This window comes from Clarias gariepinus, chromosome 9, assembly GCF_024256425.1.
Source record: "Clarias gariepinus isolate MV-2021 ecotype Netherlands chromosome 9, CGAR_prim_01v2, whole genome shotgun sequence".
NCBI lineage: Eukaryota > Metazoa > Chordata > Actinopteri > Siluriformes > Clariidae > Clarias > Clarias gariepinus.
The window spans coordinates 34,337,501-34,361,999 of record NC_071108.1 but is presented as its reverse complement, the minus strand read 5'-3'; the positions used below and the strand labels follow the sequence as shown (position 1 = coordinate 34,361,999).

The 24,499-nt window shown below is 41.6% G+C and overlaps 1 protein-coding gene across 1 annotated transcript in view; it reads right to left on the bottom strand.

Annotated features, from left to right (window-relative positions):
• Window positions 1–3,938: 3,938 nt before the first annotated feature.
• The window catches only part of si:dkeyp-14d3.1 (transmembrane protein 132C), a 235,917-nt gene continuing 215,356 nt past the window's right edge, over window positions 3,939–24,499 (bottom strand). Inside the window, exons 6-9 of the mRNA XM_053504142.1 lie at window positions 23,153–23,361; window positions 11,937–12,210; window positions 10,732–10,923; window positions 3,939–5,559 (exon numbers count right to left, since the gene is read on the bottom strand). Of these exons, the coding sequence (XP_053360117.1) occupies window positions 4,402–5,559; window positions 10,732–10,923; window positions 11,937–12,210; window positions 23,153–23,361 (1,833 nt within the window). The 3' untranslated portion in view covers window positions 3,939–4,401. The remainder of the gene's footprint in view (window positions 5,560–10,731; window positions 10,924–11,936; window positions 12,211–23,152; window positions 23,362–24,499) is intronic.

Below are 24,499 nucleotides of genomic sequence, written 5' to 3'. Positions count from 1 at the left end.
TGTGACAGTGAAATTTCTCCGTCCTTCACAGTTCACAGGCTGCGTGTCGCGATTCGCTGCCCTCGGAGCAACACACACTCCGTCTGCATCAGCCCCGGCGCTGATAGAGCCGCAATCGAAGTCTCACCACGGAGACACTGAGACGGAAAGAAAGAAAACAGCCATCTATCAGGCTGCTGAGTGCGGAGACGACAGGAAGTGCACTGTGAGAGGGGGAGAGAAAATGAGAGGGAGGAAGTTGTGACAAAGTTGCTAGACAGGAAGTTGGAGAGTTTTAAAAGGACTAAAGCAGAGCGGAGCGGTGCGATGGACTCGACAGACTCGTTTAATCTTGTTTCCATTCAAGAGGCCGTAATCGATGGGGGTGTGACTGTAATCACACCAACGAGCTCATTTAGAGCGAGAGAGAAAAGAAGGAGTGAAAACACAACCTGATGGAAACGAGTCTCTCGAGGATTAACGTCGAAGCGGTCGATCCCGGCCTGGTTCGACTCTTACGCGCTAAAACTCTGCCACGCAATCAGGGTGAATAGTGCATTGATGAAATTTATTCTAGATATCAAACAAGTTTTATTTTTTTTTTTTCCTCTGGACGTCACAGGCAGGCGCACCATGAAAAGGAAAATACGAATATTGGAACAGCTACATCAGAGCAAATTCAACTTCAATCAAAGCAAACTCTAAACAAATCAGCGTTTTTCACCCCGACATCAGCTTTAACTTTAAACCCAAAACGGTGCACAAACAAACGGCCGTGATTCCTTTTTTACACACGAGGGAACTTAAAAATGTCTTACAGATTACACATTTCTCTGTCGTAAACAGAAATGACTTTTTACACGGCGGAAACGTCTAAAGAAATTTTGATCAGACATCTGAAAGAAATTCAGCTCTTTAATCACCTGCTACAATATCAGCAATCCTTTGCGTTCATTTGCATACTGGAATCTGATTGGCTCTTGTATATTATGACACAATAACGCACATGTTGTGCCGTTCAAAAGAATATACTGTGCATTCCTAAACAAACTCCACTTCTTTAAGCATTTAAACAGTGTATCGAGTAAAATCGGTGTATTAATGATCATACAGTATTTTATAAGGAATATTGACGTTTATAATGCGCTTATGAAGCGTCATGGTTACTAAATTACCAGCAGTGTACCGGTGAATAATGAGTCGGGATTTCACTCATTAATACGAGTGCCGTGCCGCCTCTCCTGACCCCGCTCCAGTTCGAATTAAAGGATGAATAGTCTCCGTTGGCTCCCCTCTTCATAATCATAAAGACCATTTCCGAGCCGAAAACTAATACGGACGTCACGTTAATTGGTAGCAAAGAGGAAATATGACGCTCCTCCACTAACGCCCAGGGAAATCCGGCTCAGGTTAATTAGACAAACGCTGGCATTTGTGTGTTGAACACTTGCAATAATTCAGCTTGAGAGATTATCAGCAAAATGCCACATTAACATACAGCGCCGCTTTCATTAATTCATTTAAACAGCCAGAGTGATGACAAAGAGACAGGAAGAGAGAGAGAAAACCATGGTTACAATGTACACATTCTGCGAATGAGCACCGTAAAATAAACAGCGTTTTTATTTCCTTTGCATGCTGCAACACTGAGCACACACACACACACACCTACACATCGTATCCTAAGCGTACAATTTTCAGTAATTATATTTGGGAATCCAGATAAGTGTCTGACCTCTGGGTGATGGATAATTAATAGTTTCGTTCTGATATCGGACGTGTTTGAAACATTAAACAAAAATTCCAAGTAAATATCAAATAATGACTGAATCAATTATATATAAATTGTATAAGTGATGCAGTGATCGCAAACAAGCTGACGTTTTAAACTGGACATTAAGTCATAGTCGATGCATATTTGCAAATTGCCATCTTTCTTCTGTACAGTGACACCAAGACAAATAGTGTTACGCTCTCGAAACCTGAAAACTCTCCCTTTGACTACAATGAAAGCATGATTAAAATGCTCTTAGGGATGCTCTTTAATCCTACATCCATCTGAAATGTTTGGCATAGAACAAGGATGAGGATGCAGAGCCGGTTTTAGTGAGAATTAGTAAGATGTACTGAATAATGCAGTAGTTCTCAGCTCTGGTCCTAGGGGACCACCTGCATTGCGCATTTTTGTTCTTTCCCCGCTCTGTCACATCCACTTCAATTCAGAGAAGGTTGTTAATTAGCTGATTAGTTAAATCAGGTGTGCTGGGAGCTGAGAAAACACTAAAATGTGCAGGGCAGGTGGTCCTCCAGGACTGGAGTTGAGAGCCACTGGTGGAGTGAATGTGTTGGAGTTAAATGGAATGGAAAAGGAAATCTGCGAATAAAAAGGCAGGTGATTTGCACTGTTGCCTCACACTTATTCTGCATGTGTGTGGAATTTGCATGTTCTCCACAAGCTTGGTGGGTTTCCACCAGGTGCTTCAGTTTGTTTCACAGTCCAAAGATGTGTTATAGATTTATTAGTGTTTCTAAGTTGCCCATAGTGGATAGTCGGGTACGTGTGCACTTGTGCCTTGCAATGATTTGGCACCCTGTTTAGGGTTGCCTCTGCTTTGTCCCCTAAACTCTTTAGGAAAGGCCCCAGACCCCTGCAACCCTACACAGGATATGCGGTATGAATAATGACTGAATGATTCATACTCCAGTAAAAGCTAAGTGAATCACGGACACACTTGATGCACTAAGCGGACAGATAAAGACTTTTAATAGAAATGTCAAATCTTGCCCTTGGCTTTGTAGTAATCAATAAAGATTCTCTACAGAAAGATTAATCCTTGTTTTCAATAGTAGAAGCACCAAAATCTGGAGTATTGACTCAGTGTGCTTTCACGTACTCAAAGGCTGGTCTGTGTGAAAGGAAGTCCTGGCGTCCTCTCCTTCCTAGTTCAGTTCTTAAGGCTCATTTAGGTCCAGGAACTTTTAAGGGAGGTGGTCTTGTTCCATCACCCAATTAACTCTACTTACATTTAACTGACTCTGAATCAAGTACAGAAAGTTAATCATAGAGAAATGACCCACAAAATGTCCTACTCTTGTTATTTCTTTAATAAAAAAATGATTCGTTGTTGGAGATATCTCCATGTTCTCCATGTTCATATGATTTTTTTTTTTTTTTTTTTTTTTGCGGTTTCTATGCAAACAGTAAAGGTTTGTTTAACTTTTTCTCACTTCGTACTCCTTCCCAATTAATGAATGAGTCTTACAAGATGCGTTCACCCCTACACACCACTCAGACAGTGTTATTTAAGCTTTTTTCGTTAGTTTAATTATGTGCAATGAGAAAACCCACAAAACTCTACAAAACAGATTTGAAAGCACGATTAGAAATACCAGTGGATCAGAGATTTTTCTATTTTTCTTTTTATATTGAAACAGTATATATGCTGTTGCAAAGAGGGAAAAACACAAAACACTATTTTTTTTAAATCACGTTTTAGGCACTAAATTCATATTAGCAATGTTCAGCTTGTCCTTCTTTAACTGTTCTTCTGCCTCCTGCTGTTTTGCTCTAATGATGCTGGATTTATAATTGATTTAAATTAGCTGTGAATTTTTTTAGTGCCCTTTTTTTGGCATTATGAAAATCGTCCCGGTCACAAATGATTAAATTAGAACAGAGACGAATTTATTTCACTATCTGGCTCAAAACAGCTTGTGTCAGATGCTCGCAGCAAGCGATGCGTTTGCATACCAAAGATTCGGGGAATAAAATTGCGTTTAAACAGGGCACAGAGGGATAAAATGGAATAATTTAGTGTGCTGAGGTGGAAGATTAGGGGAATACGGTGTTTATATTATATGCATGAATATATCTTTAACTCTACAAATGCCAGATCCAGGTTTTGTCTCGATGAGAGGAACACAAGAGCCGATGGAAGGATACGCAAAAGCACATCGGATCTGTCAAAACAATTCTGTGCACTTTATTTACAGTGGTACAATATGCATTAATATTACACTCATCCGTGTATATGTGTGTGTATGTATGTGTGTATCATCCGCAAGCCTGCCAATGGTGTCCTTTTTTTTTTTTTTAACTAGAAAAGACGCTAAAATAAAATTGTTTATAAATGAAGAGGATAAGGAACAAAGTCAAGGGCATTAAATGAACAATAAATGAAAGTTGGATTTTTCTGTTTCTTGATTTAAAAACTTTTGCCACGAGTACCATGACATCAGGTAGCAAGTCCTTTGGCAGCTGCCATGTTGATCAGAGACTACAACAAACGCACAAATGTTCTGTCCCGTGATTCTTCTGTATCTCAGAGAGCTTGTGATGTTCCTGTGACTGAATCCTGGCTCTATGAAGAAGGCATAAGGGTGAGTTCTGCAGTTTAACACTCGCTGTCACTTTGCCTACGACTACGCCACGTCTTTTAGAACACTGTCGTTTAGCCGCTCCATGTAGTTCTTCAGTTCTTTGGACTCTACCATGTCTACATCCTGACACACCCACTTTATCTCCTCATTTGGCTCCTCTCCAAGAGTCTCATTGGCTGGAATAGTGGTGAAGGTGGTGAATTTTACCCTCTTCCTTTTAGTGGTGGGCGAATCCCCTTTCCCATCTTTCCCACTGTTGTTCTCGGCTCCTCGCTGCTCTTGACGCTCATGACTGTTCTTTTGCAAGGAGCCGCCGTTGAGCAGAAGGCTTCCTTCCTCTAATCCACCGATGCTGGAATCCATAATCGTGATTTGCTCGTCTGTTTGGGGTGACAAGCTCACGTGACTCTCCAGAAGCTCCGCCTCATTTCCCAGCCACACCCAGTCATGTGCGTGGTTCAGACTCTCCTGACCCTCGATGCTCATCTCCTTATGGCGATACTTCAGTGCATAGGAAATGCAATTGATAAGAAAGACCAAGATAGCCAGACAGAAGACTCCTAGCAAGGCGTACATCCCTATTTCCAAGTCTGAGAGTCCTCGATTGTTCTGAATCAAATCATCATCATAGACGCTGTGTCCTCGCGGAAGGTCCACCTGGGCTGGGAAATCAGAGAAGTCGATAGGAACGTTGGAAATTCGGCTGCCGTCGTTTGAGAGTTTCTCTCCCCCGGTTCTCCGGATGATTTCTGTCTTTGTCGTGGTGGTAATTCTCCTCATCACTCCATCATCGTCCATATTGGAAATAGAGCTGTAGAAGTAATGGCCCTCCATTCCGGTTCGGTCCGGTAAATTCAAGTTCTGCCGATGGTTCTCATTGTCATCTCCGTATTCAGGTTGTGAGACGCTCTCTGGACGGCCATATTTCACACGAACGTGGCAGTTTCCTGCAGCGAGCATGCTGCGGCGAGGTTTGAGTTTCTGACATGACTCGTGGACGCTCATCTCGACGCGCAGCAGCGGGCCCTGACCCTCAGCTTGAGCCGAGACGATGGGCCAGCGCCCGGTCGCATCCTGATTCACAGTCACCACCTCCTCATCCAGAGAGATCACCGTCAGCACAAAGTGATCCGGATCATAAAGGTCCAGAGGGGCCATGGAGCCGTCACTGAACTGCAGCCAAGCACTGATCAGCGCCTCCTACAGGACAGACAGAGGAAAAAGTACAGCATGTAAAGATTACAGCCACCAAAGTTCTCGTTTGTTAATAAAAACTACATGGAGTTTGTCACTGCTGTGAGTTACACCACTGGCAATAAAAATACAAACACAGAATACGACCAGATGTGGCACTATTGTTTTTCCCCACTGTATTTCACATGGATACCTAGTCATAGTGAGATAGCTTGTACCTCTTGGCACTGTCCCAAATGGGGTACTTTTTACAGTCCAAAATTCCTTCTTAACCCTCATGTTGTGTTCTGGTCAAATCTGACCGATTTAAATGTTAGCTTTGTTCGCACATGGCATTTGACCACATCAAATAAATAAAAAATATTAAAAAAAATAATAATTATAGACAAATACTTGGTGTTCATTGTCATTGGAAATAATTGGGTAAGACTACAATTATTATATAAAACAAGTTCAAGCACTTCTTTTCCAACCTCAACATACAGGCGTCTTTAAGCAGACAAACAAACGGGTACGCCCACACAACCACACACACACACACACACACACTTTATGCCCTTTTTTGGATTCATGAGAACCTAATAACAATATATTATTCAGACTTATAATTAATATTTATAATATACAGACTTTTCAATATTACATTTTACATTTAGTCATTTGGCAGACGCTCTTATCCAGAGCGACTTACATTTTTATCCCATTACACATCTGAGCAGTTGAGGGTTAAGGGCCGCGCTCAAGGGCCCAACAGTGGCAACTTGGTGGTTGTGGGGTTTGAACCTGGGATCTTCCGAACCGTAGTCCAATGCCTTAAGTAGTCCAATGCCTTAACCACTGAGCTACCCCTGACCCCTGACAATATGATCATACTGTGCCGATAATGGCCTTGTGGTTTGTAGAGCGATCAATCCAAGCTGAAAAGAGGTAAACAAAACTACAAGAGGAGACTGTTCCTTGAAGAACTGGGCAAAAGCATGATGGAGCTCCTCATTCAAGGGCACCGACACCTTCCACAAACGCCATCCATTGGTGAGAGACATGGCAGCAACAGCAGGAACGCCCATGACAACCGAAGATGGAGCAGGCAAAGGAAAGCAGTGCTGATAATGTGCACCAAGAGATAAAAAAACAAGCGTTGTGTGCCACAGACGTGGTGTATATATTCGCAAAGATCATGCAGGGACCTCAGTACACTGTATTACCCAACATGCTCATGAGAGGACAAAACTGAGGAACACTGGGATGTCACTAGTTTTTTCAGAGCTATTTCAAAACTACATGAGAAAAAGGATGAATGTGTTTATGTTCATACAAAAGTTATTTTGTGCCACAGTTTAGAAAATGGTTTAAAAAAATATCTTTAATATTTCAGTGAAGTACTGAAGTTTCATCTTAGTGTTTGTTATAGTCAAAATAATATCTATATATAAAAAATTATTTTTGCATGGTTTACAAGAGATCAAGTTGATAAAGAAATCTAATCCAACATCAGGTGATAATATCTGTATTATTGTGAATTTATAATGGAATAAAATGATTCATTATGAGTGTGATAAATTCATAAACTAACAGTCTAACAGTTCTACAACACGTCCATCCTTATAGCTTGGCGTCATGAACGCTCTTCTCCACATTGGATAGTCTTACATATAAATCATCAGTATACTAATACAAATATTACTGATTTTAAGTGAAAAAGAAATCATCATCTTACGACTTCCTCCACTTGCTAGTTAAATCCCAGAGTTCTCTTTGTTTCCTTTTACTCCTTACAAAACTGAGTAAATCTGCATCCTGACTCGAGCGAGCTAAACCAATGACCCCTCCCACATATCCTTAAACTCCTGAATGTGAGCACTGTGTCTCTCTATCAGTGTGACATTTCAAGCAGTGTGAGGTTAAGCTCTGCGCTCTGAGCTCTGCTAGACCGAGCAGGAGAGGAGCGATTAAACCGCGGCCTGCCAATGAGAAAGCTCCATTATGGACACGGCCATGCAAACAGGGATTTGCCCACACATGAGTGTCTTAAGCTTCCAGATCCGATGCAGTACAAATCCTCTGATATGCAGGGAAGATTTCTACCACCATTGACTCATCACCACACACACACACACACACACACACAGTGATGAAATGCGAACAGTCATGAATGATTGATTATTATAATAATGATCTGTCTGAGTAATCTGAAACGCGCGCGGTGAATGTCTACGATGTGTTTTGTCCTTAATATGTCCTGACACTACTGCAGTCTCACACGCTAATGTGATCTTCCAGTTCTGTGCTGGCCTACACACACGCGCACACACACACACACACACACAAAGCAATACTTCTACAGAAAAAAAGGAAATAACTGTCATTACTGTGTCACAATAATACCAGAAAATATATATATATATATATATATATATATATATATATATATATATATATATATATATAATGTACCTATAGCATTCATTACAGCTAGATAAAACATACATAATTGTCATTATGGCATCATGACATTGTCATAAACGTTCATTAAAAGTATTTAGGTTATAGAGTAATACATAAATTTATCACTTTTGTCATGAACCTATTTGTAATAGTTTTTATTACAAATAGGTTCATGACCTAGAATACAGTGAAATCAGCCTACGGAGTGTCTTAGTCCAACTTTGTGTCTGCGAAACTCTATAATATTAAAAGAGAAGCGTCACTTTCTGGTGCCTGCTGGAATAAGCCTTTATAACAGGTTAGGTCTGTTCTGATCTTATGTTTAGCCTCATGAGTACTAATCGTAGTTACGGTCTTACCCAGTGTACCGGTTATAGAGAAAGCTAGATGACCCACCCAATATTACAACAACGCAAGACATTATGCCGAGTATTATATTACGTGTAAATTTCCCTTGTGCCAACGGGTGACTCTGACCTCTGGGGGTGTGCTGAGGTGTTCGGTACCAGGATGTTAGCGGCAAATAATTTGGGTGCCGTGGTGTTGCTGGGTGGAGCCTCCATATGTGTCCGTAGGTGCTTGATCGCATTGGGATCTGGGGAGTTTGGAGGCTGGGTTGGTGGTCTTGGGCTTGGGTTCTGGTGCCTTTATATTGTGGACAGTATTGACTATTTCCACTGATTTGTGCTGCATTAGCTTTTCTGTGGGATTGGGCTGGATGGGTTGGTTTTTGATCTCCATGGGCACTGGTGAGACTCGGGTGCCCCTGATACTACCTCCAGTTACTGGGTGTATAATTGATTATCAGTGTTATTCAATAACCCTGCATGTGGTGTGTATGGTCAGGATGTTTTGTCGTAACTTACTAAGTAACAGTAATAATACTGATACGAAAACCTGTTGTAGGACATTGTGAAGGTTATAAGCTGTATATAACTTATCTCTGAAAGACACATTACTTTTGTTTATAAATTAAGAATGCAAAGTCTGATGAATGCAAAGTCATGACACTATAATAAGTAATAATACTAATTGATAATGACACTAATGAGCATTTTCCTTGAGTTGGGGTTTGTTTTTTAATCCCATCATCACCAGACACCCGTTTAAATGAAATAGTTTTTTAAATTATGATTATAAACATTTAGGAATACCATATGAATACGAAGCTATGACATGATAATGGGGTTCAAATTTATGCACAATTTGGTGTGAGTTTGGTTTGGTTTAACATTAGATCATTCCTAGACACTTAATAAATAATAAATCTCTGATGCAGATTAACATGAGGTAATGGGATGTAAGCCTTGTGTAGGTCTCAAGCAGCATTATGAACACTACTACTTGTTCACACATGCAAGAAATTTTGAAAATTTTAATATAAATTTTGAACTTTAAGTTGCAAATATAAAGCATCTGTTTGTGAAAAAAAAAATTAAGCATTCACATGCCGTCAATGTCGTCTCGCTTTTAATAGAGAAGCTGTTGAAGAGAAGCCATCAGCAGGCTAGCTCTGGAAAAGTGTTCCGAGACAGACTTTCATCCTGAGTGAATGGGGGAAAAGTCTATAAAGCGCTGTGGGGTGGTGTGCAATAGCGGCGCGTGGTACCGATTATGTGCATCAAGGTGATGATAATTAACCCAGTTTCCTCCTCTGAAGCCCTTTAAATAGACCTTAATTACGTTCGACTGCAGTTACTGCGAGTAACCCGTGAGAGCAACCCGCAATCCCACAGGTACGCATCACAACCGCGGAACAAATGGGATATTGAGGGGAAAATATGGTCTAAATGGACTAGCGAGGGAGCACGGAGAAACAGCGTCTGTGTGTGTGTCTGAGAGAGACTGTGTGATTATAAATGGAATGTTTTTACACTGAGCAGCAACGAAGTGTGGAAGTGACGGTGCAGAGGTGCACACTGGGAGGTCTGAGAGCTCCGTAATGTTTCACAAGCTGAAGATCTGCCGTGTAATTGGCTTAATTTAAAGTGTGAGTGTTGAGCTCGTTACTGACACCCGAGCAGCTTTTAATTAAAGGAATGAAGAACGCTCCGTCTTTATCCTGCAGCACAGTCAATCAAGCAGGATCATGCCTCGGGTCTGAAGTTGGCTTCTAAAGAAATATTAGGGTGCCGTGACGTTGGCATAAGTATTCGTAAACAATTTATAAACAGAAACATGAAAAGTCATTATTTTTTTGAGCAGATATGCATATTAACTCATTATTTATGTCTCATATCTGACAACACTGCCAGTGATTATGAAAAAAGGAAAATCTTCTTTGATTCAGTATATCATATTGAGTAATATGTTGAACCTGATTAAGCCATCTCTACCAATCGGTTGAGGTATGCTCATACCATGTTAAATAAAGCGCCACTAAACTCTAATTATCAGAAACATTAGTGCTACACACAACGTTTATGTGTGAAGTGGACTTGTTTTGTATTTATAAATGTAATGATACTTTAACCTTGGTGTGACATCTCAACCATTTGGAAGACGTCTATACTAGGTTTATGTGTTCAAATGAGTTATAAGAAGAAAATAAAGTAAAATACATTACAATTATGACTTTGTAGTGTTTATGAACCTTTTGAAATATAGGAAAACGTTTACAATGTTAATACTGCAATAAATTTTTTATTACAATGTACCAAGACAATAATAATGCAGCAGGACTGAGATACCAAACTATATTGTGACTTTGCGTGTTTGTACAGTATGCGTCACCTGTTGGGGTGTGTTGAGCACTTCCTGTGTGGTTGCCGTGGCGCTGATGGCTTGGTTGCTTCCTGCGCTGAGCTGTAGGCGGAGCGCCAGGCCGCTGACCAACTGCAAGCCCAGTTCAGTGATGCTGACTCGCTCATCTACAACAGACACCGACTTCTCCGCCAGGATCGAGTCCGAGAGAGGAGAGAGGACCTGTAGAGTATGCACACACACACACACACACACACACACACACACACAGTTAATGAACTCAGCTCAGGGTTCGAGTAAAGCTGCATATTCACCGCAGACAGACGATGTGATTCTGATAAATCTAATCCACACTCCGCACTCTGTGAACCTGAACAGGAGGAGAAATCGATCCTGAGGTTGTTTTGGTGTGTATCTGTTATCTGAGTCGATTCATGGATTTTGGACACACTCGACTTAGGAACACGAGCTGAAGGAGCTCAGCTGATCTGCTTAGATGGTTAAGGATTAAAAGCTTAAAGAACGCACCATAAAGCTTAAATCATCATCGCTGCTGGACTCTGAGAATAAATTCTGTCTGCATATGGAAAAAAGAAAACTTAGCATCCGGAGAGTTTATGGCGACTTTAATCCGTGTGACAGACCTGACAGACTTTATACAATCTGTACATCCCTGCTCACGCTGTGGGGTAACCGAGTGCATGATTAGCTTTAATCTCAGAACTGTCAGAAGAATAATGCTCAGCTCATGTGTGTGTGTCACGTCTGCACTCTCACATACATACCCTCAGGGTCATTTCTGCTCTAACAACATGAACAGAATGAACAACAAGAACACCACGCAGAACATGAACATCATGGAGATCATGGCCATAATAAAGAAGAGATCACTCTGCTCCTCAAGCACACAGGCATCACTGCTCCTGCCTCTAAACAACTGCTGTGGATATGACATTGAAAAACACTCACACACACACACACTAGATTAAGAAGTCACTGCAGTGATAATGAGCTGAAGATGATAAAAGGATACAATATCAAGGGAGGACGTATATAAAAAGGGCAGAAAGACAGAAAAAAGAAAGAAAGAAGGTAGAGGTTTGAAAAAGTTTGATGTAAAAACAGAAAAATAGATAGAAGGATGGGTAGAAAACGAGGAAATAAAGAAAATGACTAGATCAAATAAAGCACATAGATAGAGAGATAGAGAGATAGCGAGAGAGGTAGGCGTGTACCTGAATGCTGGTCATGCCCGTCGCCACCCCCTCCAGCAGGCGGCCATCTTGTAGGCGGGCGATTCGAGGATCCTCCACTTTCAGGAAGTCCCACACCAGGCCTGTGATGTCCATCTGCCAATCAGAGCCCAGCATGTAGGTCAGCTGACCTCGGACTTCGGCGGATTCGGCGACGAAGTGAGTGAGGATGCGTACGATGGCTCTCTGATACTGCAGCGTGCAGAGCCTTCCTCTCCGCTCCTCATCATCCTCGTCATCACTGTCCCGCACCGACCTGACAATGCATATACAAATATCTGCTTTTAGCATCCATAAATCCTACACACACACACACACACACACACATGCAGATTCACTCAGCTGTCACACCTCCATTAAGTTTGATGAGTCTCTACATCTAATGATGGGAGGACAATTACGCTAATCATTTCACATTAGTGCGCTAAAACAGCACTGGCTTCAACAGCAGGAGCTGCCACCAAGCACAACAACAGCATCTATCAGCATTTCTCCATCGCCACAGACACACACTATATATATATATATATATATATATATATATATAGAGAGAGGGAGAGAGAGAGAGAGAGAGACAGAATAAAAAACAGTAAGAGGCAGATAAAGAGTTAAAAAAACAGATTGTGAGACACACAGAGAGATTGAAAAATAGAGATAAACACAAAGAGACAGGAGCACTAGAGAAAGAGAAAGCAAAAAATTGTGAGATTGATAGATAGACATCTGGACCTCAGTTACACCTGAACCTGAAAAACATGGCGCTCAGTTACACCTAGACTTCAGTTACACCTGGAACTGGAACACCTGGAGATCAGTTACACCTGCACCTGGAACATCTGGACATCAGTTACACCTAAACTTGAAACATCTGGACATTAGTTACACCTGAACCTAGAACATCTGGACCCCAGTTGCACCTGAACCTGGAACATCTGGACCATAGTTGTACCTGAACATGAAACATCTGGACCATAGTTGTACCTGAACATGAAACATCTGGACCATAGTTGTACCTGAACATGAAACATCTGGACATCAGTTACAGTACACCTGAACCTGGAACATCTGGACCTCAGTTGCACCTGTACCTGGGACATCTGGACCATAGTTGCACCTGAACCTGAAACATCTGGACATCAGTTACACCTGAACCTGGTAAATCTGGACCTCAGTTGCACCTGAACATGAAACATCTGGACCATAGTTGTACCTGAACATGAAACATCTGGACCATAGTTGTACCTGAACATGAAACATCTGGACCATAGTTGTACCTGAACATGAAACATCTGGACATCAGTTACAGTACACCTGAACCTGGAACATCTGGACCTCAGTTGCACCTGTACCTGGGACATCTGGACCATAGTTGCACCTGAACCTGAAACATCTGGACATCAGTTACACCTGAACCTGGTAAATCTGGACCTCAGTTGCACCTGAACATGAAACATCTGGACCATAGTTGTACCTGAACATGAAACATCTGGACCATGGTTGTACCTAAACATGAAACATCTGGACATCAGTTACACCTGAACCTGGTAAATCTGGACCTCAGTTGCACCTAAACCTGGTACATCTGGACCTCAGTTGCACTTAGATGTGGATTACCTGGGCCTCAGTAACACCTAGATCTGAAAAACCTGGACGTCAGATATACCTGGTACCCCGTTACAACTGGACCTTAGTCACACCAGGGGATCAGTAACACCTGAACCTGGAAATCCTGGACCTCAGTTGAAAAAAGCTGTCTGAGGGAGCTGCGATAGAATGACAGAGGTGACAGATGTTTTGTCCTGCCACAGTGTAGGGAGATGTTTTCTTGTCATCCGAACTACACACAAGATTAAAGCTAAAACATCAGCAGCTAGCACACTTGTGGTTTTGCCACTAGTCAACAGATCCTCATGTTTTTCTTCTTTTCTGCATTGTTGTTAGCATGAGCTCCATTTTCTGCCTCTTGCGCTTGAAGCTAAACATGGTGAGACAGGCTCTGGAGCCGACATGACACCCGGCCCCGTCCTGCACACAATGCAGTCAGGAATTAGCTTTAGCCCACACTCCCAGTGCCTCTGCGGCGGGAGGAAAAACAGCAAACTCGTCTCTTAAGAGCAGAAGTGGAGGATTTAAATGTGCAGTGAAAGAGACAGAGTGCCTCGGGGAGCCGTGCTACAATCTCGCTCAGTCACTAATGCTTTCACAGTGTGTCACTTCCACATAAGCCGGCCCTTCAGGGAGCGCCGTCTTGAGAGGAAAGTCGCTACTGTGTGGAAGAAAAGAAGGAGCCAGAGATCACTAGGAAGACAAGCGTCTAGTGCGAGAGACAAGATGAAAATATCGAACGCAGTGTTTAGAGAGAAAAGGATGAGAGAGGGAGAGAGAGTGAAAGGAAGAGAGAGAGGAGGCCAGAAGATTCAGAGACAAAAGGGAAAGTTTTGTGTTCTTGCATGAAAGAGGACACTGTCTCTAAAACTACAACTCTGAGCGAATGCTGATAAGAGATCAGACTGGAACAGGATCCGTATCCTTACTGGCAGGAAAAGATAAGAGACGCTTTCACTCAGCTCATGCTCACAGCTAACACAGACACATGCGGACACACTCTAATAAAACACAACGCCTTTGATTTGTAATAGAAAACATCTTTCTAACCTAAACACAAGAACAGGATGTTCTAGAAAACGACACGAGTGCTCAGCAGGTGTCATGCCCCCTGTTCTCACTAAAGTTCACTGTTTTTTCACACCGAACAAATGCATGGGTGGCACAGGGGCTTGGTGGTAGGGACTGTCCCCTGGCACTTCGAGTCACCCCGGGTTCAATTCTGGCCTTAGGGTCTATGTGCATAAGGTTCTCCTTGTGGAGTGCATGTTCTCCCTGTGTTTGGTGGCTTTCCTCCAGGTACTCCGGTACAAAGACACGCAGGTTAGGCCCGTTGGTGTTCCCAAATTGCCTGTAGTGTGTAAATGATTGTGTGCCCCCATAAAAGCATAAAAAATAATCAATGTAGCTATAAACAGCAGCTATAACGGTTCTTCACTAACGTCTCTCTGTATGTTTACTTGTAAAAAGTTAACACATCCTTGAAAAAAAAAAATGCTGCTTGTAATAAGGATGTCAGAAAGCTTAAACCCCAGCCTACCCCGGGCATTTTCACATTACTGCACCAGGATCGTTTACTGGAACACTTGACGCTAAAGTCAGTGAGAACACAATGGTTCCGCACTTGGGAAATGTGCCCGAGTCTGCTTGAAGAGGTGGTTGGGGAGGGGGTGGCAATCGTTCCTGGACACAGTACATCTACATTTAAATTTACATTTATGCATTTGGCAGACGCTCTTATCCAGAGCGACTTACATTTTTATCTTATTATACATCTGAGCAGTTGAGGGTTAAGGGCCTTGCTCAAGGGCCCAACAGAGGCAACTTGGTGGTTGTGGGGTTTGAACCTGGGATCTTCCAAACCGTAGTCCAATGCCTTAACCACTGAGCTACCCCCAGTACAACTCCATCATGCCTAACGTGAAAACACCCCCTATCTCTGACACTGGAGTCTCCTTACATAAATGCTCTACTTTTACGTACACACGTTTTTAACCTGTTTCTATAGAGGTAGTGGGGGAACTGTAAACCAGGATTTGATATCTAATTAAACAATCAATTACGATGTACAAAATAATTTTAAATTTGATTGCTTAACTATTATAGGTAAGTATATTGTACTATTTTGTAATACAATATACTTGCATTTGATCTTAGTCTTCAGTCTTAGTCGTGGCCACGCCTCTTTCTCTCCCTAGAGACCAAATTTAAAGTTGATGATTGGCTGTTTCTTTAGGCAACACACGAGATGAATGCGCACGCGCCATTTAGGTTATTTCACTCACCTGATTCGACCACAGTCTATTTTTCACCTCTTCTTCTTTTAATGTTGTCTTTCATTCAAGAGGCTGATTGTGAGCCGTTGAAAAATCAGCTCGACAAAAGTTTTATCACCTGTTACTTTGACTGCCGTTAACTAAGCTGGTTTAACGGGCGCTTTGGGCGGACGCTGGTCCGTATTAACCTCCCACCAGGTGACCGCGCCGAGGCTGCTTCCAGCAGGTGGGACCGGAGAGCGGCGGGTCGGACTGTTGTACCGCAGTCTACTGAATCTGGTGAGTGCTATTGGCGATAAGTATAAACCTGACGCTTTTTTTGCTGTATTTTGCACTGGAGGGGCCGCGTGTGGCAGCATATTATATACTGTATATAATATACTGTACTGTAATATATTGTAATATTGTAATGTTACAATAATGTTGTAATGTTCAACAATTTGACGGACATTTTTCACCTGCTAACTGGGAACACGAACGCGCATTTAACGTAATTTCACCCGCTAAGTTAGCTATCTTACTGGTATAACGTTCTTATTACTCTTTTGGCTGTTTTGGAGCAGTACAACGTGATGTTTTAATTAGTTTGATGATTATTTCACTTGTTAGTCAACCGTACGATAATTTAGCCACCTTATCATTTCATGGTCTGTTTGTGAGCTTTAACTAATGTGATAGGCTGTTTTCCACCTCTTCCTTCATTATTATATTTTTAAGGACTGCTTGGTATTTAACGTTTACTTTAATGATTTACAGAATGCTTAATTTTATGCACATGATAAATATAAATAGGTGGATGTAAATAGAGGTACTTTTTGTTGGACAAGACTTGTACAGTAAAACACTAGTGTGAGTCCTCTACATTGATCAAGAAAAACCTCAGCTCAACCCATCCAGAGTGAACATCATCTTGGAAGGGAGTGTGGTGATGGATAAACTGGCCAACATGCCTCAGGCCTTCAGTGTCCTTTTTGGACTGATGTATGCTCTGCATGGACTATGATTAAACCTCTGTTTAAATAATGAACAAAAAAAGGTTTATAAGACACGACATGTTCTTGATTTTCATTTTTGTTGCTGTTTAAACAAAAAACGGAAAAAGAATATACTGTGTTTTGATTTAAAAAGATATATAATTTAAACACTTTTAGTTCAATAAAAATCAAAATTCTCACTTTAACTTAAGATATTAAGTGGTGTGATTGGGTAAAGCAATTGATATTACCAACGGTTTTAAGTTAAGTCAACTTAGCATTTAAGTTAAACTTACTTAAGCTTTTATTAAACATTACTTAATTTTTCAACTTGTCTGAGCTTACAGTAGGAGCTGTTACCATAGCAAGGCTAATGTATTAGAACGAGTCCAGTAATATAATAAGATTATAAACCTGTGATTTAGAGCTACACTGTGGTGTAAGATATGGTAATACCCCCGGCCAGATGCTCTCAAATGTAATTAAATGGAGAACTCTATTTAAAAAATGAAAAGGGTAAGACAAACGAGTAAACCATCAGAGAATAAAAGAGAACAGGACGATGAAACGAGACCTCTCTTATTGATCGGATAACGGGATGTTCTGTACACTGGAGTGGATGATGTAATGTTACAGCAACAGCTTAATATCTTCCATTTCTTGCGTTTATTTCATTTCAGAGCGAACGGAATTAATCACACTTTCACTGAAATGAAAGTACTGGGAAGGCATGGAGTTTGGCTTCTGCTCTAACAGGTGTGATGATGATGGGAATGATCGAACGCTAACACTAACATTTGTTTATCTTGAGAGAGAGAGAGGGAGGGAGAGCATGTGTGTGTAGACGTTTAATTAAACGACTCTACACAAACACCACCGTATGCGGTTCCACTGGGGTTTGATGCAATCACAAATCTAATCAGTTCTTAATCAGCTGCAGCAATCAGGACAGGAGCCACGCTGCCATCTCAACGCAATCGTTCCGCTTCATTCGTCCTCCCGCTCCCTCGCTCGTGTACACGCGTTTGTCTGCGCTTCACAGCCGTATTAATGCCCGTGTCCTGCCGTGTCTCCTCACGAGAGCTGCGATGGTGTTAAGCCGTCTGCCTCGCCCCGGGGTAGTGAAGGTCAGAACTGGAATCACGTCTCCAACGTTATATAACAAAACCAGATCGTCATTGATCAGTTTCACGAAATATCACCGAACTCTACACTACGCCCATCCACTAGCATTACTACAATTGTTAGTTTCTATTTATAAAGCTTAATTAAGCACTATTGCAGTGTATTTAGTTGACTATAACTGTCATATTATTGTTTCAATCCACCTGGCAACAAAGTACCATTGGTACTCCTTAATGATCTCACCAGTGTGTGGAGACGTCAAGTCACGTTTACTAGCTAATGCTGTTTATTTCTGGGTAAAAAGAATGATAATTTTTTGGTATCTTTTAACCAGTTGGGTTTATATCCAAAAAAGTATTTTATCTACAGTTATAGTCTACCTCAAGTAAGACTACGATCATTGTTCGGTGCTTCAGAGAGAAACGCGTATCTGTATTAGGATAACAATAACTAAATTACTTTTTTTTTTTTTTTTTATCTAATCCCATAAAACTCCAAGAACAGATTGGTCCTTATCTATACTTAGAGGTCATGTGATTTATTTGTCGTCACAGCTCATCAGTGAAAAAAAAAAAGAAAAACTTAAAATGCAAAGCTTGCATCATTTTTATGTCGTCCATCATTTACTCAATTTGTGCGAGAGAGCCTGAGGGAATTTATCGTACAGAGAGCGGTCCAATCAGAGCCTCTTCAGGAAGGCGATGTCGCTTCGGGTTATCCTCGTAAACATTTCTGATTGTCATTTTCAAGCTGATGTGAAACCACTTCACTCGCTGCTTCATTAAAGCACCGAAACCCATCCCTCCGTCTCCAGCAGCACTCGAGCGAACACAGCTGTTACACAACATTTCGAACAAGTGCTTGAGAATCTCCAAACATCACGACTCGAGCTGTAGCACAAAAACAGACACAACGAGAGGGAACGCTGGAGATCGGTGAGAGGGCACCCTGGTGCACTGTACTCAGTCTGTGTGCAAATGTGTGTATTAACATAAGTAAAGGAATAACACTAGACCTACACCTATCCTCTGTAAAGATGTAACATGAATGGAAGGAGTCTCCAATCCCAGTGCTCGGTAAGAGTCAGAGGGAGCTTCAGGTTCTCGCTATTTGTGAACTTGAAAAAACGCATAAAATGCCATTTTATACGAGCCTCATTATGAAAATTTCCCCGTTCGGACAGATATATATACACCCACACTTTTTGGATTTGAGATTATTTGTGATGTTTACAATATTCCTGAAGAATAAAACAGTGGTAAGACTTGACCTCCTCCAGCTTGGGGCTCATGCACACTAAAACCTCACCATTTTATTTACCCAAAACGAGCACAAAAGACAGCAGAGATAAATCAGTGTAAAACTTTGTAAGCCAATTTCATGGTCTTTAAATAGCAACGGATCCATTGGGTCTGACTATAACAGTGTTATTCTGCAATGATATCCAATTTTTACTCTGTTCAGCAATATAAAAATTAAAACAGGGCTGAGATGGAGCTTCATCTATGGTTTCTTATATACTAAAGATGGATAGGTTAGTGAATAACTGCTAACACATAACCTAGCCTTCTTCAGCTTTTAGTTGTAACTTTTATAATCGCTCAACATCATTGTAAATAAAATCTCTTAAATAAACCCACAATGAACCAGTTGCAGACTTGTTTTGCCATACTTTCATTTGTGGTCCTAGATATCCGATACGCGATCATTTGACCTGGATGAGAACGGGCAGATGGGAATTCATGGGACTTTTTGCCTCTACGTACTGTATTGACGTCATTAGTCCGCACCAGGAGTGCGGCGATTTCATTGCAGCGCTAGCAACAGATGCTAAAACAAATCCAACTGTCTAACTGTTTGCCGTTCCTCCAGAGTTCCTCAAGCAGATATATTTTGATAAAATTGCGTTTGAAATGAATGAGTAGTCACACAAATATGACATGATTTCACTCAGATAAAGTGAGCAAAGACGTATCAATGTGCGTGTGTGTGCTGTTTCAGAGTACAGAAGCTTCCTTATTGAAGTCAGAGAAAATTAATTACGAATGTGAACTGCAATATACGATTGGAAAAAAATAAAAATCTGAATCGAGCAACATGGCAGGTAACGTGAATGTAAGCTTATATATATGAGCCTTAAATAAAATAAGACAAAAACAAACACACAAACAAATAAAAAGAAAGACTTGTTGGCAAACTACAATATATTCTTATTTCATATTATAGATTTCTTTGATCTTTCTTAGTAATGGATATTAACCCAGATGTGACCTCTACTACATTGTGTGTTAAAGTGAATCCATCTACTGTAGGAACATCTGTGGTCCAACTACGAACCGTAGGGGCCAACGATGACTGTTATATTTATTCCCATTTTGTACGACGTGGGAGAAAAACCCATCAAGCACAGAGAGAACATGCAAACTCCATGCACACAGATCTGACGCAGGGAATCGAACCCAGGACCTGGAGGTGCAGGGCGACAGAGCCAACCGCTACACCACCTCGCCGCGCCCATGTGAATGAAGAGGGAAAAAACACAAGCCGATAAATTATTGACGTGTTTTTGTTAAAAAAAAATAAATAAAACTTCATTTCTGTCTATTTGCTATGAGCGCATGTGTGAGAAACTCCGGTAGAAATGAGACGGCGTGCCTGCTGTGTGTCTGGCCACTCGAGCGGCTGAGCCATGTTTTATTCTTCTTCCTCTTCATCTCGGATTTATTCAGCCTGCTGAGTTTCTGTACTCAGACTGTGGGGCTGCGCCTCTGCAATCCGGGTACAGCATTATTTATCTCTCTCTGTTTCTCTCCGTCTATCTCTCAAACACACACACACACACACACACACAAACTCTCAAACCCAAGTGGGAAATAACTACAAGTTTCCAAGCAAACATGTTTCTAGGCATGAGAGCAGAAGTGTGCTGGAATCAGATCTTCCAGAAAATAATCAGATCTTCTGAGTTCCACTTTACTTAAAGTTCATGTGTAGGTGTTTGAGTAACTGATGACATGTCAGGAGGATGTCACACAAATCTGATAAGTGAGAGAGAATGAAGAACCCGCTGCGCGCTGTTTAAATATCCTCTTGAAAACGTCGAACGTCGAGGGTTCACTAAGTGTGGATGTGTGACAGTCCACTTAGATTCAACCAGATTAGGAAAATACTTGAATAAAAAGATTGCAGCAAAATCCAGACATTTCCCCTGAGGTGATGTGAAGCCTGAAGAAATCGAATGATACGACAAAGTGAGGACTTGCATGAGAAACATAGTTTCTGTTGCATCGCTGGTTTTTATTTGGATGTTTTCTGCCAGATGTTTTTTTTTCTGTAGCAACAAACTGCGCTCCTCCTAAACACAGATCCGTGTAAGCTTACATCTACAGCCAGCGCTGCTCAGGGTGGTGGGCTTGACAGCAAAACAGCCATTTGTTTTTACCTGAAAACCACTAAAAAATCATTTTTTTTTTCGCACTGAAACTTTATGGAATAAGAAAAAATCTAAATCCAAAAGTATATGGACGACTGAGCATCACACACATACTGTATAATTCAAAACTGCAAATAATTCCCTCCATTCCTGGGACGAAGTTAAAAGCACATTATTGTCTAGAACATCTTTCTGTACATTAGGTATCCAACTGAGATGAGGATATAAATGTAAGAACGATTAAAGTATGGTTTATTAATCAAAATAAACCAAAACAAACCACAGACACAAAACTAGGGACTGAACCCTCAGCAATGGCACAAAAGAAAAATGTCCTCATGATGCTGATGATCGCGAGCTCTCACAGACACTGGAGTTTAATGGAGTTCCACTTCACTTAAACACTTGAATACAGATTGCAATAATAGGAATAAACAAGACACACCTGAACCTAATCACAAATAGGGGAAGCAGTGAGAGAACAGTGAACTGGGAGAACATTGGGAAACCACGACACAGACAAAATAAAAGACTTCGACCTAAACAGCCAGTAGGTGCGGTCACTCCTGAGGACCTGAGAGAAAACCATGGAGACGCCCCTGTGAAATCCATAAGCCAGCTTCAGGAAAGTATGACATGTTAAGAGTGTGTTGGAAGAAGAACTCGAGTGTCCTGCAGAGAGCCCTGACTGAACTCAACCCCAATGAACCATCAGCTTTGGAGCCTCCTCGACATCCCAACTTCACTAAGGCCTGAAATCACTAATGCTCATGTAGAATGTTCTGGGTTTTATTCCAATCAAGTAAGCAGGAGGCACACCTTATTTGAGTAGGGTAGAGATTTAAAAAAAAATGACTCCAAAGTTAATTTTTTTGTAGATACATAAAAAAATTGTACGTGTAATGGATCTTTCATGTCTTATAATGTTGCAATTCCTTTATGATCCTACAGGTGGTGTGTTCTAAGGTATATTAAATTGAATAAAAATTTATTACAATTTGTACAAAATCGCAACACAAATTGGATCTACACCTACAGTGGGTATCATGACAATATCGTACTGACTGGTCCATGCTGATTCCCATCCCTAAGTATCTGCAGATCTTGGCTTTTGATGGACCATCAGGTATGACTCAATTTTCCTGCCTTGTGGTGTAAGCCAGTGTCTGACTGAGGACTATGGAACCTGAGATGTTTAGACAATATAACCTCATTGACCTTCATCTTGACTTGCTTTGGTCTTGTTTCACCAGTGTCTGCAATAACATTATTTACCATTTCGCTCGCTCCTACTTGGTTGTAATGAACATCTGCACCCAAACAAATCATTTATGGAGAAGATTGGATGCCTGTGGTGTCGTCGATATCCAAATCCTGCTATAAGATAATTATAATGATCTGAAAAACTGGGAATCCTTTATGCAGGTTGAATATTTCTCTCTAGGCCTATGGTATCTTCATTGAGGTTTCTCAATTTTCCTGCCACTAACCTTGTGTGTCTCAGTGGCCTGGAGGTTAGAGGCCTTGGCATGTGCACATGGTAACAACCCTGGGGAAGGTGTTCATACACATTACCTCTGTCACCAAGTATAATATGGTACCAGATGCAAGGCTTGGAGCTGAACAGGCACATTGTGTGCCACACACTATGCCTGTACCCTCGACCTTGTGGTGTCTGACTGAGGACTATGGAAACTGAGATGTTTAGACAATATAACCTCACTGACCTTCAACTTGACTTGGTTTTGGTCATTTACCATTTCGCTCGCTTTCCCCGGGACTCACCTTGGCGTGTTGGGCGTCGCTGGGATCCTCCAGCCTTTTACGGGGCTCAGCTCCGTGTCCGAGACCTCGATGTGGAGCGGCAGACGCGGGATCCACACGTTCATCTCCAGCTGAGCCGTCGCAAAGCTGTAGGTGAAGTTCACCAGCATCCGCACTCGTCCCTTCATCTCCTTACCGTTAACGTAGACGTAGTCGCACCTGTCTGAAACCTGACACACACAGATACACACGGACACACACATATCATTTATACATCATGGATAAAAGTTTCCTCATACTTAATCCACCTCATCACAGTGATAAAGTGATGAAGAGCGAGACGCAGTGGGAGCAATGAGCAGTGAAATCACAAACAAATAAACTAACAGCTCACGTCAGCTCCGTGTTTTTAACTTTTAATACTCGCCACCGTGACCGGAGGTAGATTTTCATTTCTGAATACTGAAGTTAGCTGGGTGTATGATTCAATATTAATGTATCTGTGCTGTTTGCTCGTGCTCCGTGTTTATTCACTTGTTTATTTTTTATTACTTTTCGCCACGGGCCTGTTTGCAGAATATTATTTCTGAGACAAACGTTATCTAAACCAAATACGAAGATTTTTATCTCGTAAATAGAGACAATCCACATGGAACTACAGGAGTCAATCCGAGATGTGTAATTTAAATAAAAACTTCAATTTAAGTCCGGTTTTATTTGTACGGCGCTTTCAACTGATACGCATCGACACGAAGTCGTTACTGAGTAATAGGGTTTAACCTCCCGAGACCCAGACTCTCGTATCGCCTGCCTCGTTATTTCTCCTCACTGACTCTGTTCATTAGCAACAACTTGATCAATGTCTTCAAACAGGAAGAAGTTTGCAGCAAAAGACTAAAACACGGCTCTCATACAAATCTTACAACAATACACACACACACACAATGAAGCCGGAAAAGAATGGTGATGTCTCCATATGAGGACACCAGGGTCTCATGAGGCTAGGATGAAAGGTCTGTTAATAAACCAAAACTCTTTGTGCTTGAAGTTGGCACTTTTCCTCCCATGATTAGACGCTCATCTAGACAGGATTAAATCAGCATTAGATCTGAGGCCGCTTTCACACTCGGCATGACTGACATGTGCCCAGGAACGCCCGCCTCCAACCGGCTCCCCCTGCTGGCCAGGGATCGTCCTCGTGTCCCCGTCTATAACAAGACTTCAGCAGGTTCCCGAGTGCAGAATGATTGTGTTCACACTGATTAAACACAGACCAGACTCTGGGGTGAAGCCTTCTCAGAAACCCTCATGTGAAAACGCCCTCAGTGGCCTCGGGGTCACACTGTGTTTGATACGTGTGGCAGTGAA